The sequence below is a fragment of the Odontesthes bonariensis genome, chromosome 2 (genome assembly GCF_027942865.1).
Source record: "Odontesthes bonariensis isolate fOdoBon6 chromosome 2, fOdoBon6.hap1, whole genome shotgun sequence".
NCBI lineage: Eukaryota > Metazoa > Chordata > Actinopteri > Atheriniformes > Atherinopsidae > Odontesthes > Odontesthes bonariensis.
In genome coordinates this window covers 16,620,357-16,643,541 of record NC_134507.1, presented here as the reverse complement: position 1 = coordinate 16,643,541, position 23,185 = coordinate 16,620,357, and the positions used below count along the sequence as shown (strand labels likewise).

Genomic DNA, 23,185 nt, shown 5'->3' with positions numbered 1-23,185 from the left:
ACACCACGGCAGAATTATTATTATTTTTGTTTTATGTGTTGCATAATGCTGGCATTCATGTGTGCTGTGCACATAAGCAAGTTAGTCAAGTCTTGTATTTGCATCTTCGAGGCGTTTCAGGAAATGCATCTACATGCCTTAGCATACATGCAACTGCACACATGCATTTACATCAGAAAATGGACAATCAAATGAATATTCACAAGGATATTTTTTTTCCCAAAACTTTATTGGATGACAATATACAAGAACATCTTGAGCACGCAGACTCTCCCTGGCTGTCCGGGCTCACTGCAACAAGATAACAGCAACGTTAGCTTCAGAGCACATTCAAATGCTACAACAACACTGACATGGACGTGAGTAATTTAGCTTGGAGTCCAAAGTGAGAGAAGTGTAATGTAGTAGTATTTTATTTTCAAGCTCAAAATTATAATCTGATAAAAACACAAGGAAATTCACACACTGGCAGTGTTTTAGTTCAGCTGCTCCTCAACCCACAAAGGAACACAAAAAACTTCTGCATGCTGCACTCGGCTTCTATTTACTAGAAATTTGCCGTGTCAAAGGTCTTGAACTTGTTCAAATACAAGTCAGGATGGGTAAAACCTAGTAGATATACTCATCACAGCAGAGACAGTAGTAAAAAGAGCTGGGGTAGTGGGAAAATATACAAGCCATGGGGTTTGAAACGACATGGGAGAAAAACACGGAGGGAAAACTGCAGGGGTAAGTAGTGTACGACATGCATAGAACAGCTGAAGTCTATCAGCTTAGGATGTGCAACACAATGGCACACCATTGCTTATTATTACAACCATTGCTGCTTCTATACCTGCAAACTGAGACTTCATTTCTGCAAAAGAAATCCATGGGAAGCAAAATCAGGAACAAAACACACAAAAGAATGGAACAAAATAATGTTAACATGTTGAAATTTGAAACATGGAGTAGAAAAGATCTCCTAACACAATAATTAGTAGAAAAATAATATTTTAGCAGTCGCCTGCACTGAAGCTATTACAGCTGAAAATGGAAGATATTGAACACAGTTCAGCTGGGGATCTAATCTATGTGATGGGAAGTCAGTAACGGGTTCCACACGGGTACAGGATTATACAGGATTTCACTCAAATCAACTAAAACGGGACATGTAGCATTTCCATCTATTACTAAAATGATTTCTTCATACTGTCAGGTTCTCAAAACAGGGTCTATAACACCATTAGTACACTTTAATTCTCATTAGTACTAGGAGATGGGATGGCCTAGTAAGTATTAACTAGTGGGTGAAATCCTTTCATCATGGATGCAGCTTGTACATCCAAAAGGAAAACCAATAAGGCTAAGATAAAGATGTGAGGGTCTAAAGGGAGGAGTTAGCTACCATCTACAGTTCCTGGATTATCTGCACAATGCAGTTAGTCTACTTAGGCAACATTTACCTTCTACAGTTTCCGTAGAAAATTTGATACGGTAGGAAAGATGAAAAAGGAAGTTAAAAAAAGTAGGACAGTAGTAAAAATAAAGAATGACAGGGTAGCAAAAGAACAGGTGTGCAATGAAAAGTCAAGAAACAATCGGGTGACTTAGATGTAATGCCTTCTTGACGTTCAGCAATCGTATTTGTGTAGGTTATGGAAGACATAAAATATACAGGTGGTATACTTTAACAAGGAAGACCCCCCCCCCAAAAAAAATCATTAATTTTATGCCAAAATTATGGTCACCAATTATATTAAAAAGTATCACAATACCTTTTTGCCAGCAGCTCCAACACTGGCCTTCTTGATGCCTCGTACTTTCTTCATTCTGTTCTTGCGTTCCTTTCGCTGTTTCCTTGAGGTCTTCTTTTTCTCATACAGACCATGCTGTGGAACAAAAATAAAGTGTTACCATATCACACTTTTGTCAGACGGTTGTAAGACTTCAGGCCAATTTCTGTACAACCGTCAAGTGCATCTGTAATCATCTTTTGAAACGTTGCTCATTGGGTATCTTTTCATCAACAGATGGAGAAAACACTCATGTAGCACAACTGAGGCACAGTGATCCTGAACTCAACCAACAAACTCGAAGAAGAACCATCACTTTGAGGGCAATAAAATCGAGTTTCCATCTTTTCCCCAAATGAGCATGTTACAGATATATGTATCGGCCCCGTTTTGGCTTTGAAAACAGAAAAAGACAACACATTTTTAATGTGTTTGGGCTTCACAATGTGGAGCTGTAGCTTGGGAGATACAGTAGTTGTCTAAGATTCCCAAGTATACAAGTATCCTAGGGCAAAATCCTGAACTCTAACAAAGTGTAGCTCACTTGTACGTTGCTTCAGATTAAAGATTAGCTTTTAAATCAACAGAAATAAATCAATCTTATGCATGTCAACATTTCCAAACTAATATGTAAAACACTGATTTTCCTCAAGCTTTTTTTTCTTTACCATCATACTTTTCAGCTCCAACATTTAGGGCCTTAGTGTCCATACAAAACTGGACACGTTCAGTATCTGACAGCTCTGAGGACTGTTGTCGACACTAAGGTTTTACAGCCTAGCCCATCTTTCTGTGAAACTGCACGCAGCAACCTCAACATGACAATCTGTCGTACTGCTGCATTAATATGTAAATAAACATCTACAAAGAGCCGCCAATCTACCTATTCATGCATACACATGGAAAATGGCTCCAAGCTCACCCTGGCAAGTCTGTGTTTGGGCTCGTTCTTCTTGGCATAGTCTAACGAGTCATAGACCATGGCAAAGCCTGTTGTCTTGCCACCACCAAACTGAGTCCTGAAGCCAAAGACGAACACAACATCAGGGGTGGTCTTGTACATCTTGGCAAGCTTCTCTCTGATTTCAGTTTTGGGGACTGTGGCCTTGCCGGGATGGAGGACATCAACGACCTATACAAAGAAAAAGCAGTGGTTATTTGACTGATACAATCAACATCCAAAGGTAACATAAGTATGAAACTTTACCATTTGCTTCCTCTGAAGCAGTCGGTTCGTCATGAACTTGCGGGTCCTGACCGTTACTGTGTCATTCTGAGGGAAGGGGGAGAAGATGATACTGTTATTACTAGAATATTAAGGACAAGAACTCCAGCAACAATTCAGCTGTTTGCTTCCTGTATACAGCATGTCTCACACCATTATCCGACAGAGCTTTCCAGCTGCTTAGCATTTCTAACATGAAAGAGTAAAGGCTTTTTACCAGATTCAACGTACCATGCTTTAGTATGCTCGTGTGCCAGCCAACACAGGTACATTGTTATTAACGTCCCAAATTGATGGGGCCCCGCTACAGCACTCTGTAGTGTAGGCTAACGTTAGCCCATATAAGCTAACACCTCATACTGATCATATAAAATAACACTGACTCGTTGAGCAATTCTCGTTTAAAAATATTATGTAATTGAGAAAGCAACGAGGGAAACAAAAGAGTGAAAATAAACCAAGTCAGCGTAAAAGAAGTACACACAGCGTGTGCTAGCCCGGGTCAAAACCAGTCAGGCTAGCTTTGGAAAGGTAACGTTGTACTTCCTTTAAGTGTCTCTTTATTCATCAATACTGCCATTTTACAATAAGCCGAACATTCATCAACATTTCAGCTGTGAGAAATATGTGTTGATGATCGGATGGCCTCGATGATCGACGGATTTTATTTGTAATTTTCTCCACAAGACTCACCATCTTGACGCCGGCCTCACTCAGGGACGTAAAAAAGGAGGAAGGACCAGCAGGCGACCGGATTAATGCCTGCAGAAAATTCACTGAGGACTTACTTGAATTGCCTGACGCAAAATCGTTTTGCTTTTAGTTTTAGTTAACATGTTACATATCGAGTTCATAATGGGGCATCGCTGTTCCGTTACAAAAATTGTAAACTGCAATTTTACCAAAGCCTAAATCTATTTTCAGCCTTAAAGATTTTTTTTTAGTTCTGCATTCATGAGGGTAATCCCGATATTGAATGATTTAAGTTCCTTAAAATAATCAATAGTTAGGAAACAACAGAAAAGAGAAAAAATTGGTCTAATTGTCCACAAACATGAGTTTTAATGAGCCACTACAAAACAAAAAAAGGCAATAAATATAGAAAAATAAGTGATGGCTCACACTGTTAGAAAATGTATGGAATATTTTTTGCCTTGGGCATATGCAACTCTGCTGGAACTCATATCTTCCCCTATTACCAACCTTCTGCCACCTAAATTATTATATGACAAAATATATGTACAAAAATGTGCGAATAACATTACTTATACAGTATTATCTATTCACCGATTTTGTTATGGTATAATAAACAACTGTGAGTATTTTTTTATTTTAAATGCATGTAAACTGAGGAAATAGTTCTCTTTCACAGCATTAAATAGTGGCAGAAACACTGTGGTACAGTGATGCCCTTTCTTTTTATTATTATTATCATCATTGTCAGTCTTTCCAAATTCACCTGCTTTCCAACTAAGTAGTTGCGCAACAACACAAAACTAAGACAATCAAATGCAGAATCATAGTTTTTTTTTTCTGTTACAGAATTTTATTGATCTTGCAGCAACAAAGTCCACTGGCATTGGAGTTTTATTTGAAATAAAGTTATTTGAAATCAGAACAGAAGGTTACAGTAAAGTTTGTTCAAAACATAATGTTAGGCCCTCAATGTCAAACCAAACAGACCTGGAAAAATCTGTCATATGATGCTGTAACATGACGACTTTTATCACCAAAAATGTGCAACGCTAACAGGGTTCAAGCAACCTATTGATGAATTTGTCACAAAAACTTCAATAGGAGGTAAGTACAACTCAAAAAGAAAAGAAAAAAAAATGACAGACCATCCAGTTCCAGTCACACTGAGGAAAAATAAATAAATTTGGAAACTCAGGACTGCATCGTGATTCATTTACCAAACTTCCAACTAATTATAGGGATAAAATGAGTCTGGTGGCGCTTTTACCACAATGCCATCTGAAATTCCGAGTCCCGCGATGTCGCACGGACCATCACACTTCCAAACTTCACAGCTTTTTGAGGAAGGGAATGACCTGTTTCGCTCTGTTGCCAAGTACAATGTTACCATGAAAAAATAAACATCTGTTGGAAAGTACAAACTGATGACAAGAAAACTAGTTACTGCATTTCATGCGTTGTAAGGCATGGGGCGGGTATGACGCATGAAAAGCATTAAAGAATGTCAAATGGTTTTAAGGACACTGGGGACCGGTTTGTAGATTAAGGGACAAGCGCGATCAAGCCCGATCCAAACAATGTCGCCTGTTTTCTTTACCAAATCCAAAGGCTTGATAGACCTTGTATCTTCACAGATACCCTCAATACTAAGAAACAGTATTAAAAAAAAATAAAAATCATATAAAACATCTGTATTATTTCAAGTTTTCAGTTTGTTTTTTTTATTTTAATCTTACTATATCGCACCTAAAAATTAATATTGGACTGTTAACCATTTCCATGTTGAGCTAAATGTTTCTCTGGTCTGAAAATTTAAGAACATCCGGCAGATTGTGCTGTTTCCTACCTGCCTGATTCAATCAAAACCTGAACCCGAAGTTTGATCAATGTGTGTGAGTGCCTTGACATCATTATACTACACTGAAGGTAATTCCACAGGAAAAGGCTGATTTCAATTGAGAAAAATTAATTTGCTTAATATACAATCAGTGGATGATTATAAAACTGTTGCTTAAAATTCATTTTAAAAACCACTTTCTCCTCGAACGAAGAAAGTCGTGCAGGCTTGTGTTGGAAACGGATATATTTAAATCTTGGAATGTTGGAAAACAAAACAAATCAGCATCCCCTCGCATATCATCTCTGGAAACTAAGCAGTCTGACTGGAAATGGATTGTGGAGCTTTTCAAGTAGTTCCAAAAACCAAACTGGAAAAAAAAGAAAAAAAAAAAAAAGAAAAAAAAAAAGGTCAGTATTAAAGATGACCACTTCCCCTTCCAATTAACTTATATATATACATATTATAAGTTTTCGGAAAGCTCCGTTTGAGGTTCCCGACTCACAGATAGCTGGAAGATGAGCCTTGCAGCTAACTAATTGGACAATTTGTCTGGGTAAAACCAAATCAGGCCCACTCCCTTGTTGTGCAACTGATTTGCACTGAGGCTGGTAGCCATGAAAATTTACTCAAATAAACCTAGGTTTGAGAGTTGGCCACTCGGCATGTGTATGCGCGATATATTAGATCCCCATGGTTTACACACATTACATCCAGCAGTGAGACAAAGAGCTAAAGAAGATGGCTGCCATGAGGGCTCACAACATTGGTTTCTACAAGCCAAGCCACTGGTACACGCGATGCCAGGTCGTTTTCTTATGCTGGTGTGGTTCCAGTCAGTTAGATGTCCATTTCAAACTGAGAGTCGTCACCTTGACAGCAAAACAAAAAGAAAGAAAAAAAAAAGAACAAGAGAGGTGTTGAAATGTGTGGAACAGACTGGGCTGACTTAACACAACCACATTTTTACAACAGCGTGCAATATAAAACACAAATAACAACAGACTTCCATTAGAGAGCAGGAATGATGTACTGTACTTTCCCTCAAAGCAGCTCAGCTAAAAGAGCTTCTGACTGGAGACACTGTTGTTTGATTTATCCACAACTGGGATTCTCGCTGTAGTTTTGACAGCAAAATGTTTCCCCCTTCAAACTTAATGAATGCAGCTGCTCCTTTTATGCATTTACTGTAGCATAATGTCTGGATTGCAAGTGGGCCAGTTTAACAACCTGCCTCTTTTACTACAAAGCAGTGAGAAAAAAATGTGTTTTGTCATTGTCTTGTTGAAATGAGCAAAGCCTTTATTGATAAAATATGCGTCTTTGTTGCTCCACAATGTGTTCACAGTGATTTTCCTTCTTCGCTGCTCATTCATTTATTCATTTTCCATGCCCACTTTATCATATTCAGGGTTACAGGGGCAAGTGGCGGTCTCGGCATCCTTCAATCAGATTACATGAACTTTAGAGACCTTTAGGACAAATCTTTGCCACTTCGTTGACAAGAAAGTCTCTGACTAGAGACAGGCAGTGCGACCAGGGCAACTTGGAGAGGAGGAAGTGGAACAGCAGAGACTTTCTGTTGCAGTTTCCCACTTTTTTCTCTGAGTAATCATCGTACATGTAAATATAGCACAGATGTTTTCTGTGACTTAAGTGAGTGGTGTCAGGATCTTATTAGAGCAGAGAAGAAGCCATGCGAGAGACTGCTACCGAACACAGAGTCCTAACGCGCCACAAATCATTCTAAATCTTAGAGTTGTTTCACTGTCTGACAGCTTCAAAATTTGTGCTTTATTGGGAACATTTAAGAAGCAGCATACTAGGAGAAGAGACGATACGCTGATGCTGTGCTACAGCTTGTTTACTTAAGATGCCAACAAGCTGCCCCTCCGCAGCAAAAACAGGTTTGTGGCAGAAAAGAGCAATGTAATTCTCTATTGTGCAAATCCGTGACAGTACAACTATTCAGAATTTGTACAAGTCTGCCTTAATCGCCACAAAAATGACGACTTTATTCTCTAAATTATTTTGAGAAGACTATCTGCGATTAGAAAAAGCTACTCCTTCTTTGTAACCTTCTAATTATTGAAGAAACAGTTTCCCCCGCAGTGGAGTTGTAACAAAGATGGAGTATAACCAGTCACGTCTTACGATTGGAGAACTCCAACTCTGACTGAAAAAGGCCCATGTCCATGCTGCAGGGCGGCTGGAGCTTATTCCGGCCGCCATTGGGCGAGAGGTGGGGTACACCATGGATAGCTCGCCAGTCCATCAAAGACAAAGAACCCCGCACACTCGCATTCACCCCTCGAGTCGATCTAGAATCACTTATGAACATAACATGCATGTTTTTGGACTTTGGGAGAGCCTGAGTAACCGGAGAAAACCTGCATGTGCACAGAGAGAACATGCAAATTCCAAGCAGAAAGGCCCCAGGTGGGATTCAAACTATGAACCTTCTTGCTGTGAGGCCTCACTGCTCATATCTATATTCAGACTTCAGAAGTATACTGGTATTTATGTACGTATGTATGCAGTTTGGATGTCTTTGTGTTTTTTTTTCTTTAACTATAACAACCTCATCTTTCATTCCACTTCTAGGGCCTCATGTCCAAAACGTGCGTACGCACAAAATAGTGGCGTACGCACCTTTTCACGTTAACGATCAGATGTATCAAGAACAAAAAGACCGTGGAAATGTACGGTGCCTCACGGCAGCTTCAGGGCTGGCGTACGCACGTTTCTGCAGCTGTTGATTATTTGGCGACACCTAAGGTGATGTTGGGAAACTGTTATAATAAATAAATGTGAACACAATTAGTCCTCAGACTGAGTGATGTGCAAATCTGAGAAACATGAACAATTAACACTGATTAACAATTAACACACCCATGTGTCTGCAATTACACGAGTGGATATAAAAGCATGCGCAAAGTGCTGCAATGCATACCATAAAAAACAATGGCTGCTTTGGCACTACTCGAAGACCTTGCAAATGGTGCAATAAGAAGAGAGCGTGTCTTTAAAGACAGAGAGGACCTGCTGGCAAATGAGGACAACTGGCTCATCAGCCGTTTCAGGTTCCCGAGGGCAATCATCCTGGAACAGTGCGCAGAGCTGCGACCGGAGTTGGAGCGCAACACAAAGAGGAGCCATGCGCTGCCTGTGCCCATTCAGGTGATGACCACGTTGGGGTTTCTGGCATTCCAGAGGGAGCTGGCCGACCGATCAGGACTGTGCCAGTCGACCCTGAGCCGAGCCATGCCAGCCGTGTGGGACGGAATTATCCGCATCTCAGCCAGGTATATTCAATTCTCATACAATGCAGTTGAACAGGCCAACATTAAAGCGCAATTTGCAGAGAGACACGGTTTTACAAATGTAATCGGAGCTATCGAATGCACACGTGTTGCTATAAAAGCGCCATCACATGATGAATTTGTCTAAGTCAACAGGAAGCAATTTCATTCTATAAATGTACAGATCATATGTGATGCGCAAATGCAATTAACTAACATTGTGGCGAGGAGGCCTGGTTCAACGCACGACTCATACATTTTGAGTAACAGCATTGTTGGGGATAGACTACAAGCTGGCACTGTGCGAGATGGGTGGCTTCTTGGTAAGTAACTTTATTCGTGTAAATTTTGTCTGAATATTATTCCCCGTGACGTGCATTGAGCATGTGCGCCCCCAATTTCTATCCAGTCTTCACAGCATCGGTACTAATCGTTGGTTACGGTTAATTTGTTTTTTTCTGGTTAAACTACTAGTTCCAGGTCTTGCTGGCATTACAAACAAAATGAGAGTCTATCGTGTGTTTCGGAGTGATGAAATTTCCCAGTTTCATTGTTGTTTTGTTGCTTTTGAGTTCTTTAAAGTTGAAATTATTTGCAAATCATTGCATTCATTGCATCATTGTAACAGATTTGCTACTTTTCACGATACAGGTTATTACATGAAATAAAAAAAAACACTGGAAACATCGATTGCTAACGCATTCCATGTCATAAGCCTTACCTGTTGCGGGCTTGCCAGCGTGGTTGTTGATGTGGTTGTTGGCTTCATTCTTCTGGTTCTCACTCAGGACATTTTGGCTGGTGACTCCAGGGATGACAGGCAGGCGTGCAGGAGGAGTTTGGGCAATGGGAGAATTACGCCTGTCCAGTAGAAATTTGCGATCGTAGATGATGCGGGTTCCTATGCACAAGACAGATCACGCTTATGTTACTCATGTGCCTTCAACCAACATTAAAAACATCAAACCCACATAAGAAATCTTTTGTGTAGGTGCAGTCATATGAGTCAATCGGCTGGCTCTCATCCAGAGGGCACAGATTCAGGTGTGTCCGGATTCATCCACTCGTCATACAGGAGTTGCCATTTTCGAGACACATTCAGCCCTAACAGCTCCAACAGCTAAATGGGAGATGAAGAGTTTGATAATAAAACCAAAAGAGTGAAAATGTAGATCAGAAAAACACACAACAAGTATATGAGTCAAACTTCCCGAGTTTATACACACAGTGCTGTTCTGAAAGAGACATGTCGGGTTCTTCCAAAAGATCTTTCAGAATCAAAACCTCAAACCTTGACCTTGTTGATAACAGAACACACTCGTTTACTTCTCCAAAACATCTGTACTTCTGAACCCCCCCCCAAACACACACACACACACACACACACACACACACACACACACACACACAGAACTTGGCTCTGTTCTGGCTTCTTTTCAGTTATTGCAACGGAGTCATACATTTTATTAGTCGCATGGATGTGACTAATAAAAACAACAGCTGTGGGAATAAGACTGTTATACCAGAACACACCTGCCATCTTGGGCTGTGGGAAACGGTGGGGGACATTTTTACTGACATTGTAAATGGCAAACAGTTTCATTGAGGGATATGTACAGTAAAAAACGCCTTTGCAGTAGCTCTATTACCTTCTTATGGAGATTTAAAGAATGTCAGACACTCCTGCGGCAATATGTGGAAATACCTTTGTTGAGTTTATTGCTCTTCCTTTACAGGGGCCATTGTTTCCGTGCGATGAATCATTGCTCTGGCGTTGCCCCACCAACATGATACAAAACTGATGAATAGTACTTTCTATTACATTACGCTAATGGCAAACAAACAGCTTTATGTCATATAAATACAACAGCAGGTAGCGAAGCAATTATAAGAATATCTGCGCTGCGAATCAACCAATCAGACTGCAGCTGGAGAGCAAAAGGGCGGTGTTAATGTTTGTTATTGTTTTGATCCAGATGACAAGGCAACCGCGGCCACACTGGCAGAAGAGAAAAATGTTAGCTATGGGCTCCAACAGCACAGAGAGCTCAGTGCGCCCAGTTTTGACAGATAGGAGGACAAAGGAGATGGGATCTCCTCTCACCTCCAGGAGTGGTAGAGAATAAAGTGCCTCCGGGGGTGGTACAGTAGTCATGAGGTAGCTGCGTTGTGTCGTTGATCAACACCGTCCTGGTCGGGATGGCCCTGCTCTCGCTAAGCTGACGACTGGTCGACATTTTCGGCGATTGGTGACAAATCCTGCAGCTGGAGAAAACTTCGGTATGTATTTCCCGACGGACGGTGGAAACCCGGGCCGTTCCCCACTCTTTTTGTCGCTTCCCGAAAGCTTTCTTGTCTCTCCTTTCGTCCTCCCAGCCGTCAGCACCGTCCACTCCCTCAGCAAAGGCAGGAAGCGAGAAAAGCTGCGGGCGGATATGAAGTCGGAGCGGAGCGTCACGAACAGTGCGGCCGGCCTACTTTATTTTAGAAAAACATATAATGCATTCTGTTCCTACTTTGGGTTGAAAAATTCGGCACGGTGGTAGAATAGAGACGGAACTGGCATTTGCTAAGAAACAAACAAAGCAGAGCAAACACAAGTATAAAAAGAACATTCATTCAAAATAGGCAATCAATGATAATAAAAATCTGATAAAAGATTATATAATCATAATAAATTTTTCACATTATCATAGATTATTGAAATGGCTATGAGTGAAACACTCTCAATGATTCATCCACTAATTCGATGGTGCATTCACTTCAGTGAAGTTAGTTTTAAGTTGGATAATCGACAGATATTCGCAAAACACTCCAACATTTCAAGTGCACTCGTATTGCAGACTTTACAGTAAACACACGGAGAGGACGACTGCAGCGTGTACCACCTTCCTGTTTTCAAAATAAAATTAAATTAAAAAAATTTGATATCAGAGATGAGCTAATAATCCCGGTTTCGGCAAAGACTACTATGAATTGTGGATGTTTGTCAAGAGAGAAACACAGCCCATGGTAGGAAAGTGAACTGGTAAAAAGGAATTATCTAAAAAAAACTAGATTGTCAAGAGAGAAACACAGCCCATGGTAGGAAAGTGAACGAGTAAAAAGGAATCATCTAAAAAAAACCTAGATTAATGAAAATACAGGAGGCTACAACAATCAATTATTGCATTTTTTTGGTGGCCTTTATCTGGCTCCACAGCTTTGTCGTCTACGTTCTACGTAGCGAGTTCCTGGTTTTACTTTCCAAATGAAAACGGCCATTTTAGGCCTTTGCAGCCAAAATAGCTCAGTTGGGAGAGCGTCAGACTGAAGATCTGGAGGTCCCTGGTTCAATTCCAGGTTCCGGCAATGACTACTATGAATTGTTTGTCGAGAGAGAAACACAGACCTTGGTAGGAAAGTGAACTGGTAAAAAGGAATTATCTTAAAAATCCTAGATTAATGAAAGCACAGGAGACTTCTTCCTCAGCTACAACAGTCAAATATTGCACTTTTGTGGCCTTCATCTGGCTCCACAGCTTTGTCATCTTTTTTTTCCACGGAGCGAGTTCCTGGTTTTACTTTCCAAATGAAAAAGGCCATTTTAGCCCTTTGTAGCCGAAATAGCTCAGTTAGGAGAGCGTCAGACTGAAGATCTGAAGGTCCCTGGTTCAATTCCTCCACAAAGACTACTATGAATTGTGGATGTTTGTTGAGAGAGAGAAACACAGCCCTTGGTAGGAAAGTGAACTGGTAAAAAGGAATTATCTCAAAAAACCTAGATTGTCAAGAGAGAAACACAGCCCTTGGTAGCAAAGTGAACGGGTAAAAAGTAATTATCTCAAAAAACCTAGATTGTCAAGAGAGGAACACAGCCCTTGGTAGCAAAGTGAACGGGTAAAAAGGAATTATCTCAAAAAACCTAGATTGTCAAGAGAGAAACACAGCCCTTGGTAGCAAAGTGAACGGGTAAAAAGGAATTATCTCAAAAAACCTAGATTGTCAAGAGAGAAACACAGCCCTTGGTAGCAAAGTGAACGGGTAAAAAGGAATTATCTCAAAAAACCTAGATTAATGAAAACACAGGAGGCTTTTTCCTCAGCTACAACAGTCAATTATTGCGCTTTTGTGGCCTTTATCTGGCTCCACAGCTTTGTCGTCTACGCTCCACGGAGCGAGTTCCTGGTTTTACTTTCCTAATGAAAACGGCCGTTTTAGGCCTTTGCAGCCAAAATAGCTCAGTTGGGAGAGCATCAGACTGAAGATCTGAAGGTCCCTGGTTCAATCCCAGGTTTCGGCAAAGAATACTATGAATTGTGGATGTTTGTCGAGAGAGAAACACAGCCCTTGGTAGGAAAGCAAACTGGTAAAAAGAAATTATCTCAAAAAACCTAGATTGTCAAGAGAGAAACACAGCCCATGGTAGGAAAGTGAATGGGTAAAAAGGAATTATCTCAAAAAACCTAGATTAATGAAAGCACAGGAGGCTTCTTCCTCAGCTACAACAGTCAATTATTGCGCTTTTGTGGTCTTTATCTGGCTCCACAGCTTTGTCGTCTACGCTCCACGGAGCGAGTTCCTGGTTTTACTTTCCTAATGAAAACGGCCATTGTAGGCCTTTGTAGCCGAAATAGCTCAGTTGGGAGAGCGTCAGACTGAAGATCTGAAGGTCCTTGGTTCAATCCCGGGTTTCGGCAAAGACTACTATGAATTGTGGATGTTTGTCGAGAGAGAAACACAGCCCTTGGTAGGAAAGTGAACTGGTAGAAAGTAATTATCTCAAAAAACCTAGATTGTCAAGAGAGCAACACAGCCCATGGTAGGAAAGTGAATAGGTAAAAAGGAATTATCTCAAAAAAACTAGATTAATGAAAGCACAGGAGGCTTTTTCCTCAGCTACAACAGTCAATTATTGCGCTTTTGTGGCCTTTATCTGGCTCCACAGCTTTGTCGTCTACGCTCCACGGAGCGAGTTCCTGGTTTTACTTTCCAAATGAAAATGGCCATTTTAGGCCTCCGTAGCCAAAATAGCTCAGTTGGGAGAGCGTCAGACTGAAGATCTGAAGGTCCCTGGTTCAATCCCGGGTTTCGGCAAAGACTACTATGAATTGTGGATGTTTGTCGAGAAAGAAACACAGCCCTTTGTAGGAAAGTGAACTGGTAAAAAGGAATTATCTCAAAAAACCTAGAATATCAAGAGAGAAACACAGCCCATGGTAGGAAAGTGAACTGGTAAAAAGGAATTATCTCAAAAAACCTAGATTAATGAAAGCACAGGAGGCTTCTTCCTCAGCTACAAAAGTCAATTATTGCGCTTTTGTGGCCTTTATCTGGCTCCACAGCTTTGTCGTCTACGCTCCACGGAGCGAGTTCCTGGTTTTACTTTTCTAATGAAAACGGCCATTGTAGGCCTTTGTAGCCGAAATAGCTCAGTTGGGAGAGCGTCAGACTGAAGATCTGAAGGTCCCTGGTTCAATCCCGGGTTTCGGCAAAGACTACTATGAATTGTGGATGTTTGTCAAGAGAGAAACACAGTCCTTGGTAGGAAAGTGAACTGGTAAAAAGGAATTATCTCAAAAAACCTAGATTGTCAAGAGAGAAACACAGCCCTTGGTAGGAAAGTGAACTGGTAAAACAGAATTATCTCAAAAAACCTAGATTGTCAAGAGAGAAACACAGCCCATGGTAGGAAAGTGAACGGGTAAAAAGGAATTATCTCAAAAAACCTAGATTAATGAAAATACAGGAGGCTACAACAGTCAATTATTGCATTTTTTTGGTGGCCTTTATCTGGCTCCAAAGCTTTGTCGTCTACGCTCCACGGAGCGAGTTCCTGGTTTTACTTTCCAAATGAAAACGGCCATTTTAGGCCTCCGTAGCCAAAATAGCTCAGTTGGGAGAGCGTCAGACTGAAGATCTGAAGGTCCCTGGTTCAATCCCAGGTTTCGGCAAAGAATACTATGAATTGTGGATGTTTGTCGAGAGAGAAACACAGCCCTTGGTAGGAAAGCAAACTGGTAAAAAGAAATTATCTCAAAAAACCTAGATTGTCAAGAGAGAAACACAGCCCATGGTAGGAAAGTGAATGGGTAAAAAGGAATTATCTCAAAAAACCTAGATTAATGAAAACACAGGAGGCTTCTTCCTCAGCTACAACAGTCAATTATTGCGCTTTTGTGGCCTTTATCTGGCTCCACAGCTTTGTCGTCTACGCTCCACGGAGCGAGTTCCTGGTTTTACTTTCCAAATGAAAACGGCCATTTTAGGCCTCCGTAGCCAAAATAGCTCAGTTGGGAGAGCGTCAGACTGAAGATTTGAAGGTCCCTGGTTCAATCCCGGGTTTAGGCAAAGACTACTATGAATTGTGGATGTTTGTCGAGAGAGAAACACAGCCCTTTGTAGGAAAGTGAACTGGTAAAAAGTAATTATCTCAAAAAACCTAGAATATCAAGAGAGAAACACAGCCCATGGTAGGAAAGTGAACTGGTAAAAAGGAATTATCTCAAAAAACCTAGATTAATGAAAGCACAGGAGGCTTCTTCCTCAGCTACAACAGTCAATTATTGCGCTTTTGTGGCCTTTATCTGGCTCCACAGCTTTGTCGTCTACGCTCCACGGAGCGAGTTCCTGGTTTTACTTTCCTAATGAAAACGGCCATTGTAGGCCTTTGTAGCCGAAATAGCTCAGTTGGGAGAGCGTCAGACTGAAGACCTGAAGGTCCCTGGTTCAATCCCAGGTTTCGGCAAAGAATACTATGAATTGTGGATGTTTGTCGAGAGAGAAACACAGTCCTTGGTAGGAAAGTGAACTGGTAAAAAGGAATTATCTCAAAAAAGCTAGATTGTCAAGAGAGAAACACAGCCCATGGTAGGAAAGTGAACGGGTAAAAAGGAATTATCTCAAAAAACCTAGATTAATGAAAATACAGGAGGCTACAACAGTCAATTATTGCATTTTTTTTGGTGGCCTTTATCTGGCTCCAAAGCTTTGTCGTCTACGTTCTACGTAGCGAGTTCCTGGTTTTACTTTCCTAATGAAAATGGCCATTTTAGCCCTTTGTAGCCGAAATAGCTCAGTTGGGAGAGCGTCAGACTGAAGATCTGAAGGTCCCTGGTTGAATCCCGGGTTTCGGCAAAGACTACTATGAATTGTGGATGTTTGTCGAGAGAGAAACACAGCCCTTGGTAGGAAAGTGAACTGGTAAAAAGGAATTATCTCAAAAAAGCTAGATTGTCAAGAGAGAAACACAGCCCATGGTAGGAAAGTGAACTGGTAAAAAGGAATTATCTCAAAAAACCTAGAATGTCAAGAGAGAAACACAGCCCATGGTAGGAAAGTGAACGGGTAAAAAGGAATTATCTCAAAAAATCTAGATTGTCGAGAGAGAAACACAGCCCTTGGTAGGAAAATGAACGGGTAAAAAGGAATTATCTCAAAAAACCTAGAATATCAAGAGAGAAACACAGCCCATGGTAGGAAAGTGAACTGGTAAAAAGGAATTATCTCAAAAAACCTAGATTAATGAAAGCACAGGAGGCTTCTTCCTCAGCTACAACAGTCAATTATTGCGCTTTTGTGGCCTTTATCTGGCTCCACAGCTTTGTCGTCTACGCTCCACGGAGCGAGTTCCTGGTTTTACTTTCCTAATGAAAACGGCCATTGTAGGCCTTTGTAGCCGAAATAGCTCAGTTGGGAGAGCGTCAGACTGAAGATCTGAAGGTCCCTGGTTCAATCCCGGGTTTCGGCAAAGACTACTATGAATTGTGGATGTTTGTCGAGAGAGAAACACAGTCCTTGGTAGGAAAGTGAACTGGTAAAAAGGAATTATCTCAAAAAACCTAGTTTGTCAAGAGAGAAACACAGCCCATGGTAGGAAAGTGAACGGGTAAAAAGGAATTATCTCAAAAAACCTAGATTAATGAAAATACAGGAGGCTACAACAATCAATTATTGCATTTTTTTGGTGGCCTTTATCTGGCTCCACAGCTTTGTCGTCTACGTTCCACGTAGCGAGTTCCTGGTTTTACTTTCCAAATGAAAACGGCCATTTTGGCCCTTTGTAGCCGAAATAGTTCAGTTGGGAGAGCGTCAGACTGAAGATCTGAAGGTCCCTGGTTGAATCCCGGGTTTCGGCAAAGACTACTATGAATTGTGGATGTTTGTCGAGAGAGTAACACAGTCCTTGGTAGGAAAGTGAACTGGTAAAAAGGAATTATCTCAAAAAACCTAGATTGTCAAGAGAGAAACACAGCCCATGGTAGGAAAGTGAACTGGTAAAAAGGAATTATCTCAAAAAACCTAGATTGTCAAGAGAGAAACACAGCCCATGGTAGGAAAGTGAATAGGTAAAAAGGAATTATCTAAAAAAAAACTAGATTAATGAAAGCACAGGAGGCTTTTTCCTCAGCTACAACAGTCAATTATTGCGCTTTTGTGGCCTTTATCTGGCTCCACAGCTTTGTCGTCTACGCTCCACGGAGCGAGTTCCTGGTTTTACTTTCCTAATGAAAACGGCCATTGTAGGCCTTTGTAGCCGAAATAGCTCAGTTGGGAGAGCGTCAGACTGAAGACCTGAAGGTCCCTGGTTCAATCCCAGGTTTCGGCAAAGAATACTATGAATTGTGGATGTTTGTCGAGAGAGAAACACAGTCCTTGGTAGGAAAGTGAACTGGTAAAAAGGAATTATCTCAAAAAAGCTAGATTGTCAAGAGAGAAACACAGCCCTTGGTAGGAAAGTGAACTGGTAAAACAAAATTATCTCAAAAAACCTAGATTGTCAAGAGAGAAACACAGCCCATGGTAGGAAAGTGAACGGGTAAAAAGGAATTATCTCAAAAAACCTAGATTAATGAAAATACAGGAGGCTACAACAGTCAATTATTGCATTTTTTTGGTGGCCTTTATCTGGCTCCAAAGCTTTGTCGTCTACGTTCTACGTAGCGAGTTCCTGGTTTTACTTTCCTAATGAAAATGGCCATTTTAGCCCTTTGTAGCCGAAATAGCTCAGTTGGGAGAGCGTCAGACTGAAGATCTGAAGGTCCCTGGTTGAATCCCGGGTTTCGGCAAAGACTACTATGAATTTTGGATGTTTGTCGAGAGAGAAACACAGCCCTTGGTAGGAAAGTGAACTGGTAAAAAGGAATTATCTCAAAAAACCTAGAATATCAAGAGAGAAACACAGCCCATGGTAGGAAAGTGAACTGGTAAAAAGGAATTATCTCAAAAAACCTAGATTAATGAAAGCACAGGAGGCTTCTTCCTCAGCTACAACAGTCAATTATTGCGCTTTTGTGGCCTTTATCTGGCTCCACAGCTTTGTCGTCTACGCTCCACGGAGCGAGTTCCTGGTTTTACTTTCCTAATGAAAACGGCCATTGTAGGCCTTTGTAGCCGAAATAGCTCAGTTGGGAGAGCGTCAGACTGAAGACCTGAAGGTCCCTGGTTCAATCCCAGGTTTCGGCAAAGAATACTATGAATTGTGGATGTTTGTCGAGAGAGAAACACAGTCCTTGGTAGGAAAGTGAACTGGTAAAAAGGAATTATCTCAAAAAAGCTAGATTGTCAAGAGAGAAACACAGCCCTTGGTAGGAAAGTGAACTGGTAAAACAAAATTATCTCAAAAAACCTAGATTGTCAAGAGAGAAACACAGCCCATGGTAGGAAAGTGAACGGGTAAAAAGGAATTATCTCAAAAAACCTAGATTAATGAAAATACAGGAGGCTACAACAGTCAATTATTGCATTTTTTTGGTGGCCTTTATCTGGCTCCAAAGCTTTGTCGTCTACGTTCTACGTAGCGAGTTCCTGGTTTTACTTTCCTAATGAAAATGGCCATTTTAGCCCTTTGTAGCCGAAATAGCTCAGTTGGGAGAGCGTCAGACTGAAGATCTGAAGGTCCCTGGTTGAATCCCGGGTTTCGGCAAAGACTACTATGAATTGTGGATGTTTGTCGAGAGAGAAACACAGTCCTTGGTAGGAAAGTGAACTGGTAAAACAGAATTATCTCAAAAAACCTAGATTGTCAAGAGAGAAACACAGCCCATGGTAGGAAAGTGAACTGGTAAAAAGGAATTATCTCAAAAAACCTAGATTGTCAAGAGAGAAACACAGCCCATGGTAGGAAAGTGAACGGGTAAAAAGGAATTATCTCAAAAAATCTAGATTGTCGAGAGAGAAACACAGCCCTTGGTAGGAAAATGAACGGGTAAAAAGGAATTATCTCAAAACACCTAGATTGTCAAGAGAGAAACACAGCCCTTGGTAGCAAAGTGAACGGGTAAAAAGGAATTATCTAAAAAAACCTAGAATATCAAGAGAGAAACACAGCCCATGGTAGGAAAGTGATCTGGTAAAAAGGAATTATCTCAAAAAACCTAGATTAATGAAAGCACAGGAGGCTTCTTCCTCAGCTACAACAGTCAATTATTGCGCTTTTGTGGCCTTTATCTGGCTCCACAGCTTTGTCGTCTACGCTCCACGGAGCGAGTTCCTGGTTTTACTTTCCTAATGAAAACGGCCATTGTAGGCCTTTGTAGCCGAAATAGCTCAGTTGGGAGAGCGTCAGACTGAAGATCTGAAGGTCCCTGGTTCAATCCCGGGTTTCGGCAAAGACTACTATGAATTGTGGATGTTTGTCGAGAGAGAAACACAGTCCTTGGTAGGAAAGTGAACTGGTAAAAAGGAATTATCTCAAAAAAGCTAGATTGTCAAGAGAGAAACACAGCCCTTGGTAGGAAAGTGAACTGGTAAAAAGGAATTATCTCAAAAAACCTAGATTGTCAAGAGAGAAACACAGCCCATGGTAGGAAAGTGAACGGGTAAAAAGGAATTATCTCAAAAAACCTAGATTAATGAAAATACAGGAGGCTACAACAATCAATTATTGCATTTTTTTGGTGGCCTTTATCTGGCTCCACAGCTTTGTCGTCTACGTTCCACGTAGCGAGTTCCTGGTTTTACTTTCCAAATGAAAACGGCCATTTTGGCCCTTTGTAGCCGAAATAGCTCAGTTGGGAGAGCGTCAGACTGAAGATCTGAAGGTCCCTGGTTGAATCCCGGGTTTCGGCAAAGACTACTATGAATTGTGGATGTTTGTCGAGAGAGAAACACAGTCCTTGGTAGGAAAGTGAACTGGTAAAAAGGAATTATCTCAAAAAACCTAGTTTGTCAAGAGAGAAACACAGCCCATGGTAGGAAAGTGAACGGGTAAAAAGGAATTATCTCAAAAAAGCTAGATTGTCAAGAGAGAAACACAGCCCTTGGTAGGAAAGTGAACTGGTAAAACAAAATTATCTCAAAAAACCTAGATTGTCAAGAGAGAAACACAGCCCATGGTAGGAAAGTGAACGGGTAAAAAGGAATTATCTCAAAAAACCTAGATTAATGAAAATACAGGAGGCTACAACAGTCAATTATTGCATTTTTTTGGTGGCCTTTATCTGGCTCCAAAGCTTTGTCGTCTACGTTCTACGTAGCGAGTTCCTGGTTTTACTTTCCTAATGAAAATGGCCATTTTAGCCCTTTGTAGCCGAAATAGCTCAGTTGGGAGAGCGTCAGACTGAAGATCTGAAGGTCCCTGGTTGAATCCCGGGTTTCGGCAAAGACTACTATGAATTTTGGATGTTTGTCGAGAGAGAAACACAGCCCTTGGTAGGAAAGTGAACTGGTAAAAAGGAATTATCTCAAAAAACCTAGAATATCAAGAGAGAAACACAGCCCATGGTAGGAAAGTGAACTGGTAAAAAGGAATTATCTCAAAAAACCTAGATTAATGAAAGCACAGGAGGCTTCTTCCTCAGCTACAACAGTCAATTATTGCGCTTTTGTGGCCTTTATCTGGCTCCACAGCTTTGTCGTCTACGCTCCACGGAGCGAGTTCCTGGTTTTACTTTCCTAATGAAAACGGCCATTGTAGGCCTTTGTAGCCGAAATAGCTCAGTTGGGAGAGCGTCAGACTGAAGACCTGAAGGTCCCTGGTTCAATCCCAGGTTTCGGCAAAGAATACTATGAATTGTGGATGTTTGTCGAGAGAGAAACACAGTCCTTGGTAGGAAAGTGAACTGGTAAAAAGGAATTATCTCAAAAAAGCTAGATTGTCAAGAGAGAAACACAGCCCTTGGTAGGAAAGTGAACTGGTAAAACAAAATTATCTCAAAAAACCTAGATTGTCAAGAGAGAAACACAGCCCATGGTAGGAAAGTGAACGGGTAAAAAGGAATTATCTCAAAAAACCTAGATTAATGAAAATACAGGAGGCTACAACAGTCAATTATTGCATTTTTTTGGTGGCCTTTATCTGGCTCCAAAGCTTTGTCGTCTACGTTCTACGTAGCGAGTTCCTGGTTTTACTTTCCTAATGAAAATGGCCATTTTAGCCCTTTGTAGCCGAAATAGCTCAGTTGGGAGAGCGTCAGACTGAAGATCTGAAGGTCCCTGGTTGAATCCCGGGTTTCGGCAAAGACTACTATGAATTGTGGATGTTTGTCGAGAGAGAAACACAGTCCTTGGTAGGAAAGTGAACTGGTAAAACAGAATTATCTCAAAAAACCTAGATTGTCAAGAGAGAAACACAGCCCATGGTAGGAAAGTGAACTGGTAAAAAGGAATTATCTCAAAAAACCTAGATTGTCAAGAGAGAAACACAGCCCATGGTAGGAAAGTGAACGGGTAAAAAGGAATTATCTCAAAAAATCTAGATTGTCGAGAGAGAAACACAGCCCTTGGTAGGAAAATGAACGGGTAAAAAGGAATTATCTCAAAAAACCTAGATTGTCAAGAGAGAAACACAGCCCTTGGTAGCAAAGTGAACGGGTAAAAAGGAATTATCTAAAAAAACCTAGAATATCAAGAGAGAAACACAGCCCATGGTAGGAAAGTGATCTGGTAAAAAGGAATTATCTCAAAAAACCTAGATTAATGAAAGCACAGGAGGCTTCTTCCTCAGCTACAACAGTCAATTATTGCGCTTTTGTGGCCTTTATCTGGCTCCACAGCTTTGTCGTCTACGCTCCACGGAGCGAGTTCCTGGTTTTACTTTCCTAATGAAAACGGCCATTGTAGGCCTTTGTAGCCGAAATAGCTCAGTTGGGAGAGCGTCAGACTGAAGATCTGAAGGTCCCTGGTTCAATCCCGGGTTTCGGCAAAGACTACTATGAATTGTGGATGTTTGTCGAGAGAGAAACACAGTCCTTGGTAGGAAAGTGAACTGGTAAAAAGGAATTATCTCAAAAAAGCTAGATTGTCAAGAGAGAAACACAGCCCTTGGTAGGAAAGTGAACTGGTAAAAAGGAATTATCTCAAAAAACCTAGATTGTCAAGAGAGAAACACAGCCCATGGTAGGAAAGTGAACGGGTAAAAAGGAATTATCTCAAAAAACCTAGATTAATGAAAATACAGGAGGCTACAACAATCAATTATTGCATTTTTTTGGTGGCCTTTATCTGGCTCCACAGCTTTGTCGTCTACGTTCCACGTAGCGAGTTCCTGGTTTTACTTTCCAAATGAAAACGGCCATTTTGGCCCTTTGTAGCCGAAATAGCTCAGTTGGGAGAGCGTCAGACTGAAGATCTGAAGGTCCCTGGTTGAATCCCGGGTTTCGGCAAAGACTACTATGAATTGTGGATGTTTGTCGAGAGAGAAACACAGTCCTTGGTAGGAAAGTGAACTGGTAAAAAGGAATTATCTCAAAAAACCTAGTTTGTCAAGAGAGAAACACAGCCCATGGTAGGAAAGTGAACGGGTAAAAAGGAATTATCTCAAAAAAGCTAGATTGTCAAGAGAGAAACACAGCCCTTGGTAGGAAAGTGAACTGGTAAAACAAAATTATCTCAAAAAACCTAGATTGTCAAGAGAGAAACACAGCCCATGGTAGGAAAGTGAACGGGTAAAAAGGAATTATCTCAAAAAACCTAGATTAATGAAAATACAGGAGGCTACAACAGTCAATTATTGCATTTTTTTGGTGGCCTTTATCTGGCTCCAAAGCTTTGTCGTCTACGTTCTACGTAGCGAGTTCCTGGTTTTACTTTCCTAATGAAAATGGCCATTTTAGCCCTTTGTAGCCGAAATAGCTCAGTTGGGAGAGCGTCAGACTGAAGATCTGAAGGTCCCTGGTTGAATCCCGGGTTTCGGCAAAGACTACTATGAATTTTGGATGTTTGTCGAGAGAGAAACACAGCCCTTGGTAGGAAAGTGAACTGGTAAAAAGGAATTATCTCAAAAAACCTAGAATATCAAGAGAGAAACACAGCCCATGGTAGGAAAGTGAACTGGTAAAAAGGAATTATCTCAAAAAACCTAGATTAATGAAAGCACAGGAGGCTTCTTCCTCAGCTACAACAGTCAATTATTGCGCTTTTGTGGCCTTTA

The 23,185-nt window shown here is 41.0% G+C and overlaps 2 protein-coding genes and 4 non-coding genes across 7 annotated transcripts; 4 read left to right on the top strand and 2 right to left on the bottom strand.

Annotated features, from left to right (window-relative positions):
- Nucleotides 1-208: 208 nt before the first annotated feature.
- Nucleotides 209-3,758, bottom strand: rps24 (ribosomal protein S24). 2 transcript variants are annotated; one of them, XM_075478352.1, is made up of 6 exons: nucleotides 3,694-3,758; nucleotides 2,983-3,048; nucleotides 2,698-2,907; nucleotides 1,758-1,871; nucleotides 836-856; nucleotides 209-291 (listed from the first exon to the last, which is right to left on the bottom strand). In XM_075478352.1, the coding sequence occupies exons 1-5, from the start codon at nucleotides 3,694-3,696 to the stop codon at nucleotides 851-853; spliced, it is 399 nt and encodes a 132-aa protein (XP_075334467.1). In that variant the 5' UTR covers nucleotides 3,697-3,758; the 3' UTR covers nucleotides 209-291; nucleotides 836-850. The 2 variants fall into 2 exon arrangements, with proteins under 2 accessions (XP_075334467.1, XP_075334469.1); XM_075478354.1 differs by lacking the exon at nucleotides 836-856.
- A 760-nt stretch (nucleotides 3,759-4,518) lies between these two features.
- Nucleotides 4,519-11,255, bottom strand: eif4ebp2 (eukaryotic translation initiation factor 4E binding protein 2). The gene is made up of 3 exons (XM_075478351.1): nucleotides 10,940-11,255; nucleotides 9,557-9,736; nucleotides 4,519-6,405 (listed from the first exon to the last, which is right to left on the bottom strand). Exons 1-3 carry the CDS (start codon nucleotides 11,070-11,072, stop codon nucleotides 6,374-6,376), a joined length of 345 nt encoding a protein of 114 aa, XP_075334466.1. The 5' UTR covers nucleotides 11,073-11,255; the 3' UTR covers nucleotides 4,519-6,373.
- Nucleotides 11,256-14,235: 2,980 nt separating this feature from the next.
- trnaf-gaa (transfer RNA phenylalanine (anticodon GAA)) lies at nucleotides 14,236-14,308 on the top strand. The gene has a single exon. It is a non-coding gene; the product is annotated as a tRNA-Phe (tRNA).
- Nucleotides 14,309-16,491: 2,183 nt separating this feature from the next.
- Nucleotides 16,492-16,564, top strand: trnaf-gaa (transfer RNA phenylalanine (anticodon GAA)). The gene has a single exon. It is a non-coding gene; the product is annotated as a tRNA-Phe (tRNA).
- A 2,787-nt stretch (nucleotides 16,565-19,351) lies between these two features.
- Nucleotides 19,352-19,424, top strand: trnaf-gaa (transfer RNA phenylalanine (anticodon GAA)). The gene has a single exon. It is a non-coding gene; the product is annotated as a tRNA-Phe (tRNA).
- A 2,461-nt stretch (nucleotides 19,425-21,885) lies between these two features.
- Nucleotides 21,886-21,958, top strand: trnaf-gaa (transfer RNA phenylalanine (anticodon GAA)). Its single transcript has one exon. It is a non-coding gene; the product is annotated as a tRNA-Phe (tRNA).
- The last annotated feature ends 1,227 nt before the right edge of the window (nucleotides 21,959-23,185 follow it).